The sequence below is a fragment of the Colius striatus genome, chromosome 16 (genome assembly GCF_028858725.1).
Source record: "Colius striatus isolate bColStr4 chromosome 16, bColStr4.1.hap1, whole genome shotgun sequence".
In the NCBI taxonomy this organism is placed as follows: domain Eukaryota; kingdom Metazoa; phylum Chordata; class Aves; order Coliiformes; family Coliidae; genus Colius; species Colius striatus.
Window position 1 is genome coordinate 2,622,007 of NC_084774.1, and position 18,693 is coordinate 2,640,699.

General features: G+C 44.1%; 1 protein-coding gene across 6 annotated transcripts in view; it reads right to left on the reverse strand.

The window, feature by feature from the left end:
* The window catches only part of CPNE1 (copine 1), a 41,811-nt gene that overhangs the window by 9,811 nt on the left and 13,307 nt on the right, over window positions 1-18,693 (reverse strand). For all 6 annotated transcript variants that reach the window (XR_009819843.1, XM_062009168.1, XM_062009170.1 and 3 more), the window contains 6 exons: window positions 5,554-5,682; window positions 4,845-5,024; window positions 4,341-4,415; window positions 3,652-3,723; window positions 2,922-3,005; window positions 2,394-2,483 (listed from right to left, as the gene is read on the reverse strand). Coding sequence is in view for 5 of the 6 variants with exons in the window: in XM_062009168.1 (XP_061865152.1) it covers window positions 2,394-2,483; window positions 2,922-3,005; window positions 3,652-3,723; window positions 4,341-4,415; window positions 4,845-5,024; window positions 5,554-5,682 (630 nt within the window). In the remaining variant the exon portion in view is untranslated. The remainder of the gene's footprint in view (window positions 1-2,393; window positions 2,484-2,921; window positions 3,006-3,651; window positions 3,724-4,340; window positions 4,416-4,844; window positions 5,025-5,553; window positions 5,683-18,693) is intronic.

Consider the following 18,693-nt stretch of genomic DNA (forward strand, 5'->3'; position numbering starts at 1 on the left):
AATTCTCATGTTTTGTCGACCAAAAGCAACTGGATTATATCAGAGAGGCCAAAAAAGGAGACTCGTGCAGGAGCCAGGGTGTGGACTCCCAGTGCAGGGTCTCTTTCATACCAATATCCTTAGAGAACTGCAGGGAATTCAGGAGCTGTCACCTCCTCTGCCATGTTCCTCCTCTCCCCTGCTGCTTGCTCCTGTTCTCCTCTCTGCCACATCAATAAAACTGTATTTAGGATCAGTTTCATTACTAGTTCACAGCATGATACAGCTTAAACCAAACCTCTTTTTGAAAGAGTATTCTAAAATTGGCCAAGATTCACTGTACACAGCCCCAAGAGTGGTGCTGCTGCAAACAAACCCCTGCCAGCAATGCTGCGGGACACTGCAGAGTGGCATTGACTGAGGAATGATTTCTTCACAAATCAACTATTCCATACCAGTGGGAGCCTTGGAATACAGCCAGGGGTGAGAGGCCTCTTTCAATTACAGGAGGAACTTTCAAAATTCACAGAAAAATGATTTGCCTTCATGTACATGTCATCAATCATGTGGGACTGGCAGCGTCAGTCCCAACACCAACATGCACAAATGCCACATTTGCTATTTCCATTTCAATAACTATACAGAGAGACTTTAATTTGGCCTTATTTTTACCAAAACTGTGAAGGAGATGAGGCTGTGTTACAAACTAGCTGTTCTTAACACAGAACAAGGAGAACATCACCGTGAGTTACCAAAATATTAGGAAGCATCACTAACTTGAGTAGAAGATCTACATTCACATACGTATTCAATACATAACCCTCAGGCACAGGGGGAAAAGCTGATGTTTAGGGGATATCCCAAAGTGTTTGTTCCCACTGTGCTGAGGCACAGGGAGGTTTCCCTTCACCAGCTACCTTTACTTCACATGCAATTGCTCCTACAAGACTCAAACAAGAGGTTCAGAGCAGCAAATACCAGATGGAAAATGAAACACCAGTGTGGCAGTGACTGCTAGGGAATGAAACTCCTGCCTGTCAGCCTGGAACCTCCTTTCTGACTGACTTCCCTAGTCTGTGAAGTACAGGAACAGTATCACCCTTTTTCACAGCTGTGTATTACTTGCAGGAGCATTAACACTTTTGGCTGAAACAAACTAACAGCAAAAATGAAGCAGGTCATTTCAAAGTGAATTCCAAAGCACAGAAAGCTTCTGGCAAACAAACCAACCAGCCCCCAATCAACATGAAAACCCCAAACAAACAAAAAATCCCCTCCATCCAAAGACCCATCCCAATCACAACCTTTTTGGATTAGAGCAAACACAGCCTCATGTGACAGAATGTGTAAACCATGCCACCTCCTGTCAGCTTCGACAAATGACAACATGCATGTGTCTGCCATCTCCTTTCCACATTTGCTGCTCACTTTTTGGCCAGGAGAACTTCTTTCTGATGTAATACTGTTGATTCCCCAACAAGAAAAGCTGATGAACACCACTTCAAACGTGGCCACACAACAACAAGCCCAGCACACCTGAATATCTATTTCCAGGTTAATTATCTCAGTATTTCTTTGGACCTGTCATGCTGCACAAATGAAAACATTAGCTTGCATGCTTTTTGCTAAACCTTTCAGATGAGTTTTCTTCACAGACAGGATGAGGTGGGAAAATTCTGCAGATGGAAAACATTTAGGAGTTGGATAAGCAGAGAGAGGCTACACTCACACACAGCTATCCAGGGATTGAAATGACATTACAGTAATCAAGGTGTTGCTTAGAAATTACCAGTTTAATCTGCTCTCAGTTTTTCTTTTGTAGGAACTTATTAAGAGATGTAATTGTTCTGCTACCACCTCCCTAAGTCAGGACCAGAGAAAAATAATCATCATATAAAAGAGCACTGCAGTTCTGTCTTAGAATGAAATTTCTAGTTGAAACAGATTGAACAAGAGTTTTGACAAGCTTGCCAGGCTCACGAATGGATGAACCTGATAGATGCATTAAGGTCCTCTCTGTGTCAGGATCTTAAGGCACTCAAGCTTGTCCAACATCTGTGAGTTTCTTGGTTAAGCTAGAAACGGTGCTAGAAAGCAACAACTTCACAGTCAAAGCAAACAAACAAAAAAATACCATGAAAACCCAACTTGAAATAGCAGAATAGCAAAATAAAACAGTTAGAATTCTTCTTATGAGTAATCATTAGGAATTGTGTCACTTTTGCATTTCCTGATCTCTCAATTTGACAACTCATAATGTTTTAATGCAGAATTCATACTTAATAGTCATCTAACCACTGATCTGCCACACTGCTATCTGAAAAATTGAACGTGACAACTGTAACTCACAGTTAATGTCAACAGAGATGGGACTGCTCATAACAACAAACAGTGAGAGTTTCTGAAGGCTCTACCTTGATAGGCTTGTTAAAATCTCCACCACAGAAGGTCTGCAAGGGAACACTGAACTTCTTCCAGGATGGATTTAAGTTGTTCTTTATCACCTTAAAAAAACAAATCACAGTGTAACATCACGAGGGATGCAGTGTGCTTGTCACTGAGATCCAGAACCCAAGGGCTCTGCACAGCCAAGAGCAGCCTCACTCACTGCAACCCTGACACACATGGACAGGCCAAGCAAAACCTCTGGAAGAAAGAAAAGCTTGCAGTTCAGGGTAAAGGTCAAGGTTAGAGCCCAGCCAAACTAACAGCTCATCACCACTGAAAGAGAGGAGAGTCCTGCCCCTCTTCTCACTTGGGGTATGGTTGAACTCTTCACTGAGCCAGCTCAGTTCAGTCACCAGGCTGGAAATAAACAGTATTCTGCCAAGTCAGCAGCAGAATCCCTTTTTTAGGATATGAGGCAACTTATTGGGACTCCTCCTTTCAGTAGGAGTAAGCTGTCTGATCAGCTCAAAAACACACCAGCACAGAAAGCCCACCTCTGATCTGTACACCAGCTGCCACGTCCCAGCATCACTCTGCCTGTGAAACTCCAGAAACGGATCCGATTTGCCTAAGAAATCCTGCAGACAAGACCCCACCAGAAGTCATCAGCCTCCTGTATTTTACTCAGATGGGAAAAAAGCATCAGTACACAGTACTCCAAACAAAGCACAAATCTAAGCAAACCATACATTTGCTTCCCTCTTTTATTTTACTTTTCTCTTTTAAACTGCTGCATTTTTTATGTCATCAGGATTTATCAGCTGTGGTTCCAAAACCATCTCCTCAGACTGTTTTTATCACTATAAATGATGTCACTTTGCTGACTGAGCAGTTGGGTCACAAACTCCCCAGACTAGTCCTCAGCCTAAAACAACACTGAGGCAGCATATATCTAAACATTCCACCTTTTCCTCCTTAACAGCATTACAGACAGCTCAGTTCACAGCTGCAATATTCACTGGACTGTATTAATGTACAGAATGTTCCAAAGCTGAAATAATCCCCCAAAACCTAAACCTGGAAGTTGAGTTTCTGATTTAACTTTATTGTGAAATTGTATCTCAAGTGTACTTCATTGTAAGTAAAGGAAACACAGTGACCCTTTTTTCATCCTTGGATTACCTAGCTTAGTTGAACACCTGCACACGCAGAGAGATTCCTGCCTGAAAGGCTCTGACTGTAAATGTCACAGAAGCATGCAATGTCATTTAAAACAATCAATACCTTTTTGTCCAAGTTTCTGGCTTCAATTTCCAAGTACAAAACCCTTGTATCTTTAATCTCCTCTGCTGAAATCTGTGCCACAGAAATTTAGGGAAAAAACAAATCAACTAAATAGAACTATTAAAAAAAAGAAACAAAACCATGAAACCCCACAGAGTTTTGCTCATACTTTGTCCATAAAAGAAACTGTAGATATAAATATCTGTCTTCTTGTACACACACAGCACACTGACAGAAAACCAAAAACCTGACTTTGTCCCAGACAACATAAAGAATCACAGAATTGTTTGGTTGGAAAAGCCCTTGAAGCTGCCGGAGTCCCAGCCCTGCCCTCACTCTGCCCAGCCCACCACTAACCCCTGGCCCTCAGCTCCACGGCTTTGGGATCCCTCCAGGGCTGGGCAACTCCCCCAGCTCCCTGGGCAGCCTGGCACAGAGGCTGACAACTCTCTCAGGGAAAAAGTTGTGCCTCAGCTCCAACCTAAACTTCAGTCTTGTGCTCCAGCCCCTTCCCCAGCTCCACTGCCTGGCTCTGGCCATGCTCCCGCCCCTCAGTGTCCCTGTGGCAGTGAGGGGTCATACACTGAACACAGCCCACAAACTGCAGCTTCACCAGGGCCCAGCACAGGGGCAAAGAAAGAACATGAAAGAATGAGAAACTGCTTTTTCCACACAGAAACCGTGTTTACCGTAATGATGCCTTTTCCTGCTGGCTTTCCCTGCTTCAGTTCCAGTGGGCGGGTGAACACCGAGCTGGACACAACCTGAGGTTAAAAGGCAGAAAATATCAAATTAGATAAAAGAACAAAGAATTTTTCTCCTCCCTAGCTATCTACACAAAGCCTTCCTCAGGAAATGAGTACAGAATCTCTACAGAATAGCCTTATTTCCCCAGATTTACTGCCTGGTGATCGCTTTGCAAAGAAAACTCCATTTGGGCTCTCCTAGTACCCTGCCTTCCTTATTCCCAGGTTGCCTTTAGTACCACAAGCACCTCCTAAGTCAAGTAATTTCTACCCTTCACTTTGTGACTACGATATGACCTCTCTAACTATATTCAAAAGCAACACAAAGTTATTCAAGAAGATGGTTTTGAATTGGAATGTATCAAAGCCCTTGATAAAGCAGTCTGTCAGTCCGTTTTTCACCATAAATCCAATGTTTGCTGCTACTTTGCAGATCATTTAACACACCTGTCCCAGTGTGCACTCAATCCCTCCAAGGTAGTCATCATCACTTAAATCAACAGTCTTGTTATCAATATCATACACGCCGAATTTCAGCTTCTGCACTTTCTCAAAGTAGTAATCCACAACCAGCTTCCTGCAGAATTCTGGGTCTTGGCAGTTCTTGATCCTCTCTGTGCGATCCAGCTGCACAAACACAGAAGCAAAACCATCGATGATGAGCAAGGAGCTTTTCATCTGCATCCCTGAGCCTCTGCACTGGTCCAACACAGGCATAAGCTGGGCTACGCACCTCAGCCTGTGCTTCAAGCTCAGGGATGAACCAGCCTAACAGCCTGCCAAGAAACACAACTGCACTGGAAAAGAAACAATTAGTGTATGGAATAGTCAATAATGGGGGGGGAAAGCCCGGTGAAACACTGTGTTCTGGACTGTGTGGTCTGGGGTAAAGGAAAGAGGACAGGCTGTATCGCAGCAGCAAACACCTCAGTGCAACTCTCAGGAAGAGTTATGAGGAATTAACAAATCCAATGGATGCAAAACTCTGAGCGGAGCTGGAGCACGGGCAGCAGGGACTGCTCACTGAACACAAATAAACACTTCCATGTATCGGGCACCCATCAAGAAAACGCAGAGGATGGAAACAGGGAAGCCGGTGTGTTTCCCCCCCCCCCCCCGGCAGCAAAGCGCAGCTGCCTGCCGCCCTCAGCCTTACCTCGGCCCACTGCCCGCCGCCCACGTCCTGCAGCAGCACGCAGAGCGGGTCCGAGCCAGAGCCCAGGTCCCTGTCCAGGAGGCTCCGGCAGGACACGGACAGCTCCACCCTGGACACGCAGCCCTCCATCTGCGGGCAGAGCAGAGGGTCAGCCGCCCGCCCCGCCCGTGCCCGCACCCGGGGCCCCGCGAGCGCGCCCGCGGCGCCGCCACGGCCGCAGGCGAGAGGCGCGGCCCCGCCGCCCGGCCACGGCCCCGGCCCCCGCTCCGCCCGCCGCGCCCGGCTGCCCCGGCCCTGCCCGCGCTCCCCAGCAACGCCCGCACCGCAGCGGAGCCGCTGCCGGCCACGCACGGACCGAGCTGCTGCGGCGGCCGCGCTCGCAGCTCCTCTCGGCCCCGGGCCGGGAAACCCGGCAACGCTGAGCCGAGGAGGCTGAAAGGGGCTCACAGCAGGGCTGGTGGAGCTGGAAAAGCCCCCTTCAGCCAGACCCCCCTTCGCACTGCACATGCTCGGCCACGCCGCTACACGGCCCCACTGCCTTGCGAGGCTGCCTTCAGAAGAAACGGCAACACGATCGTGTAGCAAGGCGGTAACTAAGTTTTATTACGTATCAAACTGCAGCCACCTATCTTGAAGGAACATCTATAATCCTCAAAACTGAATTTAGGAGATAAGCCTTCAAGCATCAGAGCACTCAAGCAGCTGGACAGCTTGAGAGCTCTAACAAGTCTTTGAAAGGTGAATATTGCACAGAGAAGCTCCTTTACAGTTCAGAAAATAAATGTTTGGACTTTCTAGTATCCGAGTGTCTACATGGCGCTCTCCTGCTTGCAGGATGTCAGTATTTATCTCACTGAAGAGATGAGCTTTTATTAGACAACACTGAGTCCCTCAGACCTCAGTCTGCAATCCACCCTGGACAGATGTGAATGTCTCAATACGCTATTGCATGGCCATCAGATGGTCCAGTGATGGTGGCAGGACAAAACCAGCACTCAGTAAGAATTAGCAAAGCTTTAGGCAAAGAGGATCACAGTTCAGCTTTCTACTATGGTCATCATCATCTGCTATAACAGCAGCATTTTCAAAGAGGCTAGTTTCAAGCAGTCTGGTCAACTGTTCAAACTACCAGGTGGTCAGCCCTCTTCCACTTCAGTTGCCTCCAATCCCCACACAGAAGTCACAAAGAAATCACAGCCTTTATTAAATACATTTCTCTGAACAACCACCACTCACACATACCAGCTGTTTTTCTTTACCTACACACACCACTCCACCAGACCAGCTTGTATCTGACACCATCTCACACCTGGGCAGTCTGCAGTCCTACACACAACCTGCTGCTGGACAAGAAGGAAGGTTGGGACAGCCAGCCTCGACTCCCATGCCAACATTTTTCCTCTGTTTTCCTCTACTGCAAGATATTTCTGTATTGTCAGGAGGCAGAACCACCAGCCACCTTTCCCTGTCACTAGAGCACAAAACATAAAGTTAACCTCAGAGAAGCAGCTCCCTTTAAGCTTTACCATCCCCAAAAAGTAGCGGTCCCTTTCCAGGAGGAAACCATCACTGCAGGTCCCAAGCTGTGCACACAGAACAAGTCCATACATAATTATTCCATGTTACTAAGACACCAATAAGGAACAGTTAAGTTTCAGATGGGAACTGTTAAACCACATAATGAAGCCTCAGAGGTGAAGTGACCCAAGTCCTTCACCCAAACACCTCCTATCTGAGTCTCTTCTATAGATGAGAAGCCATCAAAAGACTCTACTCTTTCAATATACTAATAGCCAGAACTGTCCCATCCTACTCTGTTGGATTTGGTAATGACACAGGCTTTCTCTCAAAACATGGCCCAGCTGTTCAGTTGAACCCCTGGGAAACCACAGATCACCAGGGATCCTTGTCCACTGCATCCTCCTGGTCCATCGCAGGGCACACAACCAGGACACTACAGAGCACAGACGGGAGCCAGTTGTTAGAGCAGCTGAGCAGGAACCGTTCTTCTAACAGGCTGTACTCCCTCCTTGTCAGCTCAGGGGAAAACCAGAAAGTGGGTTTAACAACCATAGACTGAATCTTCATGGGAAGACAAGGGATAGCTCCTTAACAGACACAGATAAAAAATTCCTGCTCGGTCTGAAAACATTGGTTTGGACCACAACCAGCAATTGTTGATCTATTTCTGCCTACAGACATCCTTCAAGAGCCCACACAAAACTGATTTCACTTCACAGCCTCCCACATAAGCTGCAGGGTTTTCTCCATTTTTAACCTGTTCCTTCAACAGCAGCAGCAGATCCTGATCACACACCAGCCTAGGAGGGGGTGGTCTGTTAAGACACAACACTTGAGTCCAGCCTAAAGACCTCCTTGGCCTCCAGGTAAGCACCTCTGCCCAGTTATTCTGCTCACACAGAGTGGGAGAAGTGTTTCACTCTTGAAACCCACCTGCATCTGAAAAGCATAACAAGATCAAAGTGTAATGTATTTTCATTCCTAAACAAACAGACAAAAAAATACTGAATGGGGAAAAAATATAGCAGAGTTCCTCAGCAATCAGGAAAACCACCCAGAGCTTCCGTGACCTGCTGTTTTGAACAGGATTTAGTGACAGCCATCACTGGCTCACACAGGCGCTTTTCCTCCCTAGAACAGAAATTCTGGAATTCCCTTTCACTCTTCCTAGGAAATCACATTTTACTATAGAAATTGCATCTCTTTTCCTATAAAATTTGAAAGGTATGCCGACTAAACTGAAATGGGAAAGGTAGCAGCTGACTTTCGTCACCACAAAGGCTCTGGTCACTTCCTCTGAGAGGAACGGCCAACCCACAAGCAATCAAATACTTGCACTTCAAAGCATCCCATGCCTCATACAACCTCCCATCCTCTTTCCTCTTGAAGCAGAAGCCTGCGATGCTTTCTCTTTTCTCTTCAGTTTCTCCCACACAACCCTGCAACATCATTTTGATATTTCACCCCTGTGAAGGCTGCCCAGCTGGCACATGCCAGCCCACCCCCAAGGAGCAAGTCCTGCACCACCAGTAGGGTCTCACTCCACATCAACCAGCAGCAACGTTCCATCACTTCCCAATGCAGTGTAACAGACACATGGCAAGAGGAAAAGGTTCTAGTTCTCATGCACAGAGACTAACCTTGCACAGAGGCTCTGATCCCAGGCTGAGGATACAGCTTGGTGTAAGCAAACTGAAAGAACTTGGGGTTTCATTGGGGTTTTTTTTGAGAGCCTTCCTTTTTATCCCTTGGCATGCACTCAAGGAACACCAACCTCACTCACATGGCAGATTTGAGCCAACATTTGAAACACAAATTTCGTGTTGTTGCACCGAGGTTTTGTGGAGCATACCTATATCCATTCACACACACAAAGTAAGTTTAGCTTTTGGACTTGCAGCAATTCATCTTCACTATGTCAAAATGTCAGTTACATTTGTTGCAAACACATTTTCTCTGCTTTCCAACAATTCCAGAATTTCTAAAATGCCACGTTTTTTTTATTCCCCCCCCACAACCACCCTTGATAACAAAGATTAACATCTGTTATTTGAAACAGCTAGTTTACAGAAGGCTACTGCTATTTCCAATGCAAAAACAGCAGCTAAAGCAAACAGCTTTCCATAAAGGTGTTTGAACACATTCAATTTGTCAAGGATTTATTACAGATTGATTCATTACAGCTTGAGACGATGACAACTTCTCAACCTCTCCAACTTACTTGCCACTGACAGATTAAGGTCCCGAATGGTCTGGAAACCACAAAACTAGTTTGCCAAGTAAAAATGAACTTCAAACACAGTGGTAAGTTCAAACTATTTTAAACACAGAGTGTGCATCCCAGCATAGCAGGTTCACAAGATAAAGCAACATAAACAAGCTACTGGGTAGGTGCTGCTGTTAGCCCTAGAAGCAGCTACAACCAGAAATCACAACTGATGTTACCTCACACCCCCACTAACAACAATTTATACCAACAACAGCCACATGCATCTGATCCAATGCTCTCACAACTCTGGGATCTCACTGTCAAGGCATCACCTGGGAAGTTTCATCCTGAGACGAATTCTGCACATTCCTTTCTCATGGGAAGTTTCCAACACTCAGCTTCAGATCAGGCATCTGTGGTTTTTGCCTTTAGTTAGAATCACACAATAGAACAATATCACATCTTGAGGGAGAGAAAAAAAATCATACATCACCTATGTTATCCCTACAAACTCTAGAGCAAAATACCATCCACAGAAGTCTGGAGAATCCTGAGCACAGACTCCAGAAATCTCTTTCACTGCTCAACCAGATGTCGTTCCCCAGTTACTGAAGCAAAACACAGAACAGCTCCAGATTAAGTATACTTTAAGAAGTACTCAAGACAACCAAAGGTCTAGATTACAAAGTCAAAATAATTTTTACTATGGATACTACCTGTTCCCTGAAAAGAGGATCATGAACTCTCACAGTTGTGTAATAAACATAGAAAGATAAATCCCCTGTTTTTAACAAAGCTGTTCTACACTGAAGCACACCACAAAAGAAGTGGGGCCTAAGTCACTAAACTGACACTGAAAAAATGCTACATTATAGGAAAGCCAGGTAGGAGACTATGTTGCACATTACAAAGAATAATGAATTACATACTACTATCTGAAGTTCTACATCAGCACTTCAGAACTTACAACCGTTTTCACGTTTTTACCAAAAAAATCAATCAACTTCCTTTCATACAGAAAAGAATATTCTGCAATGTAAACCAGGTCCGTAGCCAAGTCTAATATTAACTGATAATTATACTTCTAGTGATTTTGCTTAACCAAAGCTGACAAGCAGATCAAACAGAAGAGAGGAAAGCACTGTCCATTTACATCTGAATCAAGTTCCAGACTGAGACTGATGAAAGATTTTACCTGTCCCAGTTCAGAGCTCCGGAGTCTCTCATTTTGCCAAAATGGGTGTCTGAAGCATAAACAATCTCTGTCCTTACCTCTCTGTAGTAGACAAAAAGGACTAAGCATTGGACTGCTTAAGGTGAGAATTACTGCAATCTCATGCTGGGGTTTGTATGCTTCCATAGTGCACTCAGCCTGGAAGCCAGTGGCTCCCCTCTCCCTGCAGGCTGGGGAGGACAGGGTGAAAAAGGGAGGCACAGGTTTGGGTCACCCCACTACGGGAGCTCAAAAAACACACCAGAAGACAAGGAGAATGCAATAACCCCATCAGATCAACCACCACACCAGCAGGACTTTTAGTAGTGTCAGGGGTGATGTCTCCTGGAGGTAAAACACCCACACTATTGTACAACTGAGTCTCATGGCTCAGCTTGGTTTCACTGCTCCATGGAAGATGGATAATGAGCAAGGACTCAGTCCAAGAAAATTAAACCTGGAGCTTGTTCCTAGTTAATCACACTAATCAATTCTCCATCACATCACCCTGTACTGGATGCCCAACATGCTCCACTCCCATGTACACCAAATACTACACTAGCAGAATCTGTCAGCATCAGCATCCCTTTTTAAGCGTATCATCAAAAAGAAAATGCTAATGTGCTCCTGCTTTCCTGAACCCCACAAGGCTCTGAAAGAAACCACAAAGCTAGGTTTGTATCACTAGATGCACTAAAAAGCATCTTCACTTTAAGATGAGATTAAGAGAGTCTCACGAGACCAGTCCACACAAATTTTTAGTAAATACAGCTTCCTTTCAGCACACCAGCTTCTCACAGGCCACAGAGCTACATCCCACAGTTCTGAAGCTCTGCAGAGAATAGAAATTGCTACACTTTTTCCTGCCTTTTCATTATTCCTGGGGGGCTGGAGCAGGGACAATTAAGACCAGCATTACTACAGGCAGATAATAAATGCACAGTACTCTACCATGTTCCAAGTTAGCTGTCACCATACATTTTGACTGATTGATCAAAACTCAGTGGGAAGGGAGTTAAGTAGCTGTTATTACAAATTTAACATAAACTGAAAGAAAATAACATAATCTGAAATCAAAGACATGTCCTAACTGTTAAAAAAAAGACAGATAATATTGAATACTATGAAGACCTTTCTAATCCATCTGCTCTGGCAGCTTGGTTCATGTAAGGTCTGGTAAGGCACGTCCATGGTCCATCAGATAGCCTTAATTTTGGGGATAAGAGCTTCCAGGGAGGATAGACACAGTGGAAAGCTGACAAGTGTTTCCTATAAGGCACAGCAGTGAAGCTGTGCTGTCCCTGAACAAATCCCAGCCCAGTCATGGGCAAGCTGCTGCACAGCCACCTGCCAGACAAGTCCTTTCAAGCTCTGAATTTGACAAGTCTTACAAAAAGAGGCCATGACTATGGCACATCTGAGGTACTGCTGAATACACATGCAAGTAATGACTCAGTTCTACTCACTGAGTTGTCTCCACACGAATCCAGAAGCTCCAGAATGACCACGAGAATGTTGGTTGCATCTGAAGGCAGCTCAGAGTACAGGTGCAGAGCGAGTGCTGTGGCAACACCACCTCTGAGACACTGTCAGAAACTGACTTGAGAAGGCAAAGCTCCTATTCATAGAATCATTGAGGTTGGAAAAGACCTTTGAGTCCAACCATTAACATAATGCTGCCAAATCCACCACTAAGTCATGTCCCTCAGCACCACATCTCTATGTTAACAACATACAGAATAATATTGATATATCTGGTATGTATCTATATGATAATTAAGTTAATGGCAGTTTAAAACAAGCAGAACTAAAGCACAAAAAACACAAACAGAACTGTAACTTCTGGTAGAAAACATGAACAAGAACTTCAATCATTTCATCATCTTCACTGCAGCTTTCTCCCACAACAAAAGAGCCAATTGCCAACTCTAGGCACACAAAGTTCACCTTTACACTTTTCAGCATTGACCTTTGACTTCTATACCACCAGTAGTCCCCCTAATCACAACCAACAAGCTCAAAGAAAGGCCTTTGTGACATATCTCCTCTTTCTATTGCACAAAAAAACAGGCTGAGATAGTCCAGATTAATTCTTTAAGCTACTCTTGGTTGGCCTGGAGTTATTACTGCACAGTGACCACTCTTGCCTCAAAAATGAGAAGACAAAGCAGAAGTGACCTTTCAAGTTCTCACACATTGCAGAACCACACTCTTACACCGAAGTCCATAAAGACGAAAGCCTGAATTATCTCATCTTGCACCTAGCTCTTCATTAAATATGTTTTGGGAAAAAAAAGTCCTACAACATTGCTTCTGCAGGGTTGATAAGAAATTGATTTCTTCCATTTATTCACTGACAGTTTAGCCTGTCTTATGCCAACACTGTTTTTCAGTTCTTCTTTCTCCTTTGAGTATATGCTTCTTTTTAGGAGATTCACACCCTCAGAATACTTTTTGTCACTTAATTACTATCATCTGTAGTATGAATATCTTCAATATCTTCAGATCTCCATCCTAATCCATTGCAGAATAATGGTGCTTCAAAACAGAAAAGCCTACAAAAAAACACCACCAGAAAAACCTGTCATCAAGGAAGGAGAGCAAAGGATTTGGCAAGAGATTTTACTTGTTTTTTCTCTCCTCCCTCCAGACTAACAACACAACTATTTAAAGGCCACGAAACACCACACTGACCTCATGTCCCTTTTCTGTCCTCCCCCAGATCCAACTTCTCTTGTCTGTGTACGTTCCCAAAAGCATCCTTCATTGCAACGATGGATTCAAGCTATTCTGTGTGTCAGCACCAAGTGTGTCAAAATGACCATAAAATCTCCCTACACTAAGGAGGAAGAGACGGCACAACTGCAAACAGACAGGTATTTCCTTATGTGCTTCTTCCATCTCTGCTGCCTGTAGTATATACACTGCAATACTTTCCAACCTATACCCTAAAAAACTCTGTTGTCATTCTCTTTGAATTTGCCACAAAGGTGTTCCCCACCCTTTAGAAAACACGTCTGTGAAGGGCCTGAAAACCCCTGTAACTCCATAAGCCGTTGATTCTCCCACAGGTCAGCGTATTTATTTTCTCCAAATCAAATGAATAGTTCCAACAACTTTTAAATAAATTTGACCAAACTAAGGCAGAGAGAAGTGCTCTGAGCAAAAACCTCTCAGATGAAAAACCCAGAGTAAATTTAACAGCTGCTGGAGCACAAACTGAGTTGCATTTACTCGTAAGCAGATAAAGTGGAGTTATCACGATCAAGTGGAACTTGGAAACTGGGGTTACAAATGGCACGTGTCCTGGTCAGCAGAGCACAAGTGTGAGACTGGAGTGACTGCAAGAGGCAGCACCAGGACAGAGGAGCAGCCAGTCCCAGCATGTTAGCAGTCTGTTCATTTGCAGGCCCTTCACCAACAGGGCTTTTATATGTACCTGATGCAGCAGCAGAGGGATTTGAGGACCACAAAAGGCTTAAACCACTGTTTTTACCTTTGCACGCGTGGGCTGCTCAAAATCATTCAAGACAACAGGTTCTTACTACCTCTTCAAGACTCAGCAAGAGCAGCAGGAAGGGTACATCCTACACCACCACCTTTTGTCTGGCACAGAACCTTTACAGGGGTTCCTCTCACAATAAAAGAATTAAAGGGCGACACATTGTATTCACTACAGCCACTGCACTGCCAATAGCTGGCATTTCATAGAGGTGTAACACTACCTACAGCCTGATATTTGGATTTATATTACACTGGTTTATTGATTTGTTTAAACCAAAGCATTTTTGGTTTCAGAAATCTTACTCTTGTTTCTGCTTGAAGTTATTTTTACTGGCACAACTGAGGATTAATTTTAACAGAAGCAGCAGAAGCTATTCATCAGAAAGAAAATACTGCTTTGCACACTCTCCTTTCTGCACCTGGTACCCAAATATCACCTTCTCATCCAAAGAAACAGCATGACATAGAGCTGGCCTTGCAAGGAAGACATGCCATTTGTAATTTTTAAGACAATAATCCAGTGTCAGTTACCCAAAGGGAGAGGTAACTCCCTTTGTTAAGGGAGTTAAAAGCTCCAGTCCGTTTGTGTAGTACATGTGGTGTTATACATGTAATTCTTCAGATATACTTGAAAGGCTTCAGAGATGCATCTAGTTTGCTCAGGATGCTTTTACATACACACCATTATCGCTGACATAAGTGACTACTACACTTGTTTTTCAAAACCTTGAAACAGACTCAACCCTCAAAACCAATTCTGATTTACAGACTAAGAATGGGGAAGGCTGCAGGGCTCAGATTTAACTGTTTGACAGCAAACCCTTTACATCAATAACGTGTCTCATATCCTTAACAGCTGAACTGAAATCTCAGATTAGCTTAAGAATGGAATTATCTACTCACAGTTTTATTTTGCTCTTTTTCACACAAGCTCAGCGCTGAAGTTCCCAAATCACAAACATTCCTCATTACATCAGGGCATCACTTGACTGTTTTTAGTAGAAGCTAAAGCATGAAAGTTTGGTCTCAACCTTTCAACTTCAATCCTAATGACACTTCACTGGTGTTAATGCTGATGTGCTTTTCACTGGGGATGTACATTCTGCTACTAGCTTATGGGTTACTCAGAGACTAATTAGCTATACACCACCACTCTGCATACACATCTCACGTCCCAAAAGCACTCAAGTCCCTAGATGAAAAGGGCTCTAAGTGCTATAAAACCCACTCAATTTATTCCATGATACTAGACCTGTAGCACTGGACAGAAGACTGTCTCTGCTGCAGCGTGGGAAAGTAGTAGGGGAATCCTAGGCAAATAATTAGTAGTATTAAACAACTCTGCCTACCCTCCTTAAAGAAAGGTGTTCCTCCACATTCAGTCAATGAACTGCCAGCATCTGATTTGACTTTAAAGACTCTCCTTGCTTTTGAAGCTCATTGCATTAGTGTTCCTCATGAACACCATCATTTTCACTTTCAAGCTGAGACTCCTGTTCAAACCAGCAAAGGCTTTTCACATTCCATATCCATCCTCCCATCAAAAGCAGCAGAAATTCTTTAGTTATATTGCTGAAAACAAAAGTTTCATAAAAAGCTCACATGACAGAGCACACTCTGGCAAATGCCACCCTAGCAAGGTCACTAAGCAAACAGGTGCTATGCAGAGCCTTCAAGTATCACTGACAGCAGTTCTGTGAATTTTACAAGGCACATCAAAATTACCTAAAGGGAATTCCAGAAGCAGTTTAGGCTCTGACTATATTGCTATTTTCCTCACCAAACCTGCCTTCATTTCTAACTGACTAGAAAGCATTTCTGAGCTTCCTACTGTCAGACAGGGCAAAGCTACTTCCCCAGAGTCACATTTAAGGGGAAACAGTTGAAATTAAAAGAATTGTTTGTAACTATGAAATAGCAGCTGGAAGCTCCACCTACCTTCAGATGGCCAGAGACCAGAGCGATACCATCCTAACCGACCCTCTGGTTAACAACAGCGGAACTACAATATGATGAGCTCCAAAAGTCAACAGCCTTCCAGAAGCAGTGACAGGTCCAAAAAACCAGACTATGCAAACCAAGAGCTTTCAGCATCATCAATTCAGTTCCTGCTTGCCCTGTGCAAGCCTTGCAAGTCCTACATTTTCAGTTTTAGACTTCATAGGGAAAATGTAGTGCCTCAACCACGTACCATAAAGGCAATCCCCACTCTGCCCCTTGAAGTCATCCTGGTTGTGATACATTACCAACTGAATGAGGAATCAGTCTAGTTCATTATGAGCAATAGTTGGGGGAAAAACAGTACAGCAGGTGTGAGAGCAGTAAATACAAAGTTCCAAAACTGATCTCGTGGAAATCAGACTCAAGTTAAAAGGAAATATATTCACTGTCTCTGAAAGTTTATTTAATGTATTTGGGGAATAACTGGTAAGACCATTTGAACTTAAGGCTGTAGACACAAGAGGTTACCAGAGCAGAACAGCCAAGGGAGTAAGCTTTGACTTCGCAGAAGCAGCAAAGGAACTCAGGGTCAGAATTTATCTGGTTGCCTCTCTCCTAAGCTGCTGCGTTGTGAATACATAAATAAAACCAGAAGAATGACTAACAAAGCTGCAGAGTGAGCACCAGTGAGGGGAAAAAGTCACAGTTAAACCATCTGACACTCTCCTTCAGCCTTCAGATACGGAAAAGGAATGCCTTTAGAGTCGCTCTTCTTACGTACAGCATTTGTAGTCAGGAGTGAAAAGCATACAACCCAGGAAGGTTTGTCACTGCACAAACACCACCCAAACATTCCACATGCTAACAAAGCTCTGAGAACATTACTGCAAAAGCCATCTGTATAGAAAATAAATGGCAGTACACCTACCTGATCCTACAGCAGGGAGAGAGGACCAAAGTTCAGCACGCAGCCACACAGCTGAAATCAAATGCACCCTACCAACTAACACATTTCCATTTAATGGGAAAGCCAAAGCTGTCAACCACAAGCATGTTGTCACTGTCAAGAATGGATAGGAAGAAAACCTCCCTGAGGTTACTCTTCCTGCAGAAGCATTTCACAGTTTCACTTCTTCTCCCACCACAAGGAAGAGTCATTTGCTCTGTACACAAAACCTATCTCAGTTTTCCCCAAACCACGAAAGAGCATGCAGCCACAGAACAGAGGGAGCATCCACAAACCTGCAAAAGGGCAAAGGACAATCAAATGTATTTGGCAACAACACTTCCAAGCCTGAGGCACTGCTTCTGAAAAATCTCTCACAGCAGCAGAATTCAGGGTTTTTTTTCCTTTTAAAGACCTGCACAGTATCTAAAGAAGCAAACAGACAGAATTCATATCTCTCGACTCAAACTAAATGTTCCCCAATTTACCAGGTCCGGTTTCAAAACTGCTTTCTTCCAACCAATTAACCTTGTCAAAGGCAAAAACTAGTGTTTCCCTGCATTCCAGTCTGTATTAAACAGGAATTACATCCTTTGCTCCAGGGTCTAGTCTATCTATCTGGTTACTCATCCTAAAACAACTGCTCCTAGCAGTCCATTGTCCCACCAGAGACTTCAAGGCAGCTGTTTCCGTTTAGCAGATCAGGTGGCCACCAGCTCAGAGGCTGCACTGCTGAACACCATGCCGAGCACTGACAGCATTCATGGCAGGGAGCAGCAGCTCTGGAACCACCAAGCAGGAAGAATAAAAATCCAGAAACTGAAATTGTTACTTACAGTTACCTCACCACTGGTGGAACTACATAACTGAAAACATTTTCCCACCTGGAGTCTGCAGTTTTTAATGCACCAGAACAGCAAAACAGGCTGATAATTTCACACAGTATAGGCAACAACTTCAAGGACAGTCTGAGCAAAACAGCAGTTGACCAGCACGTACATTCTTTATAAGGCAGACCTTCAAGGTCAACTGGCACACAACTACAGCCTTCATTTCTGCATTGATCTTCCTCTCCACTCACAACAAAGAGCACGGACATTCAAGGAAAACACTAAATGCTATGAAAGGAACAGTACTCAGAAAAAAAAAAGGACCTATCACTCAGTTCTCTTTAAAGCTACAAAGTCTGAAATCTCTCATAAATCTCCATGTAGGACATGGCAACAATTCATCAGTTTGGAACTGGCTTCAGTGCCCTCCATGACATTATGGAACTGACTTAAAGTTCAACTGTGACATTTACATGGAACTGCTTGAAAACCAGGACCCCTTGAAGTCACACTTTGATCTAATCATTGCAGTTCTTCCACACAGGCCAAGAGTTTACAATTGAATCACTTATTACAGTCATACTTTTGTGAATGGGACAATAAAAATATGTTTGTTGCAACTGCATCGTGAATGTAACACTCCACCTCATCATTTCTTACAAATGGTACTGAAGACACCAGCACCTGAGCAACTGCTAAAGACAGCAACTTAGCGAGTTAAAGAAACACAAGTACCTTCTTTCCACAACTCGAAGAAAGTGGGACATCAGTGTCACCGACTGTACTGCTCCAACGAGGCTAAGCCAGATGTCAGCTCCTGACACACACAGCATCGAGGCCGAAACAACTGCACAGCTGTTTCTGAGCAGCATCCAGCAGCTGGTTCTTTCTGTGCTACCTCCCATCGGCAGCCAGCCATGAAGCATATGTGCAAGGGCAGTTACATACCTTTCACATTGGAGATGGGACCTCAGAG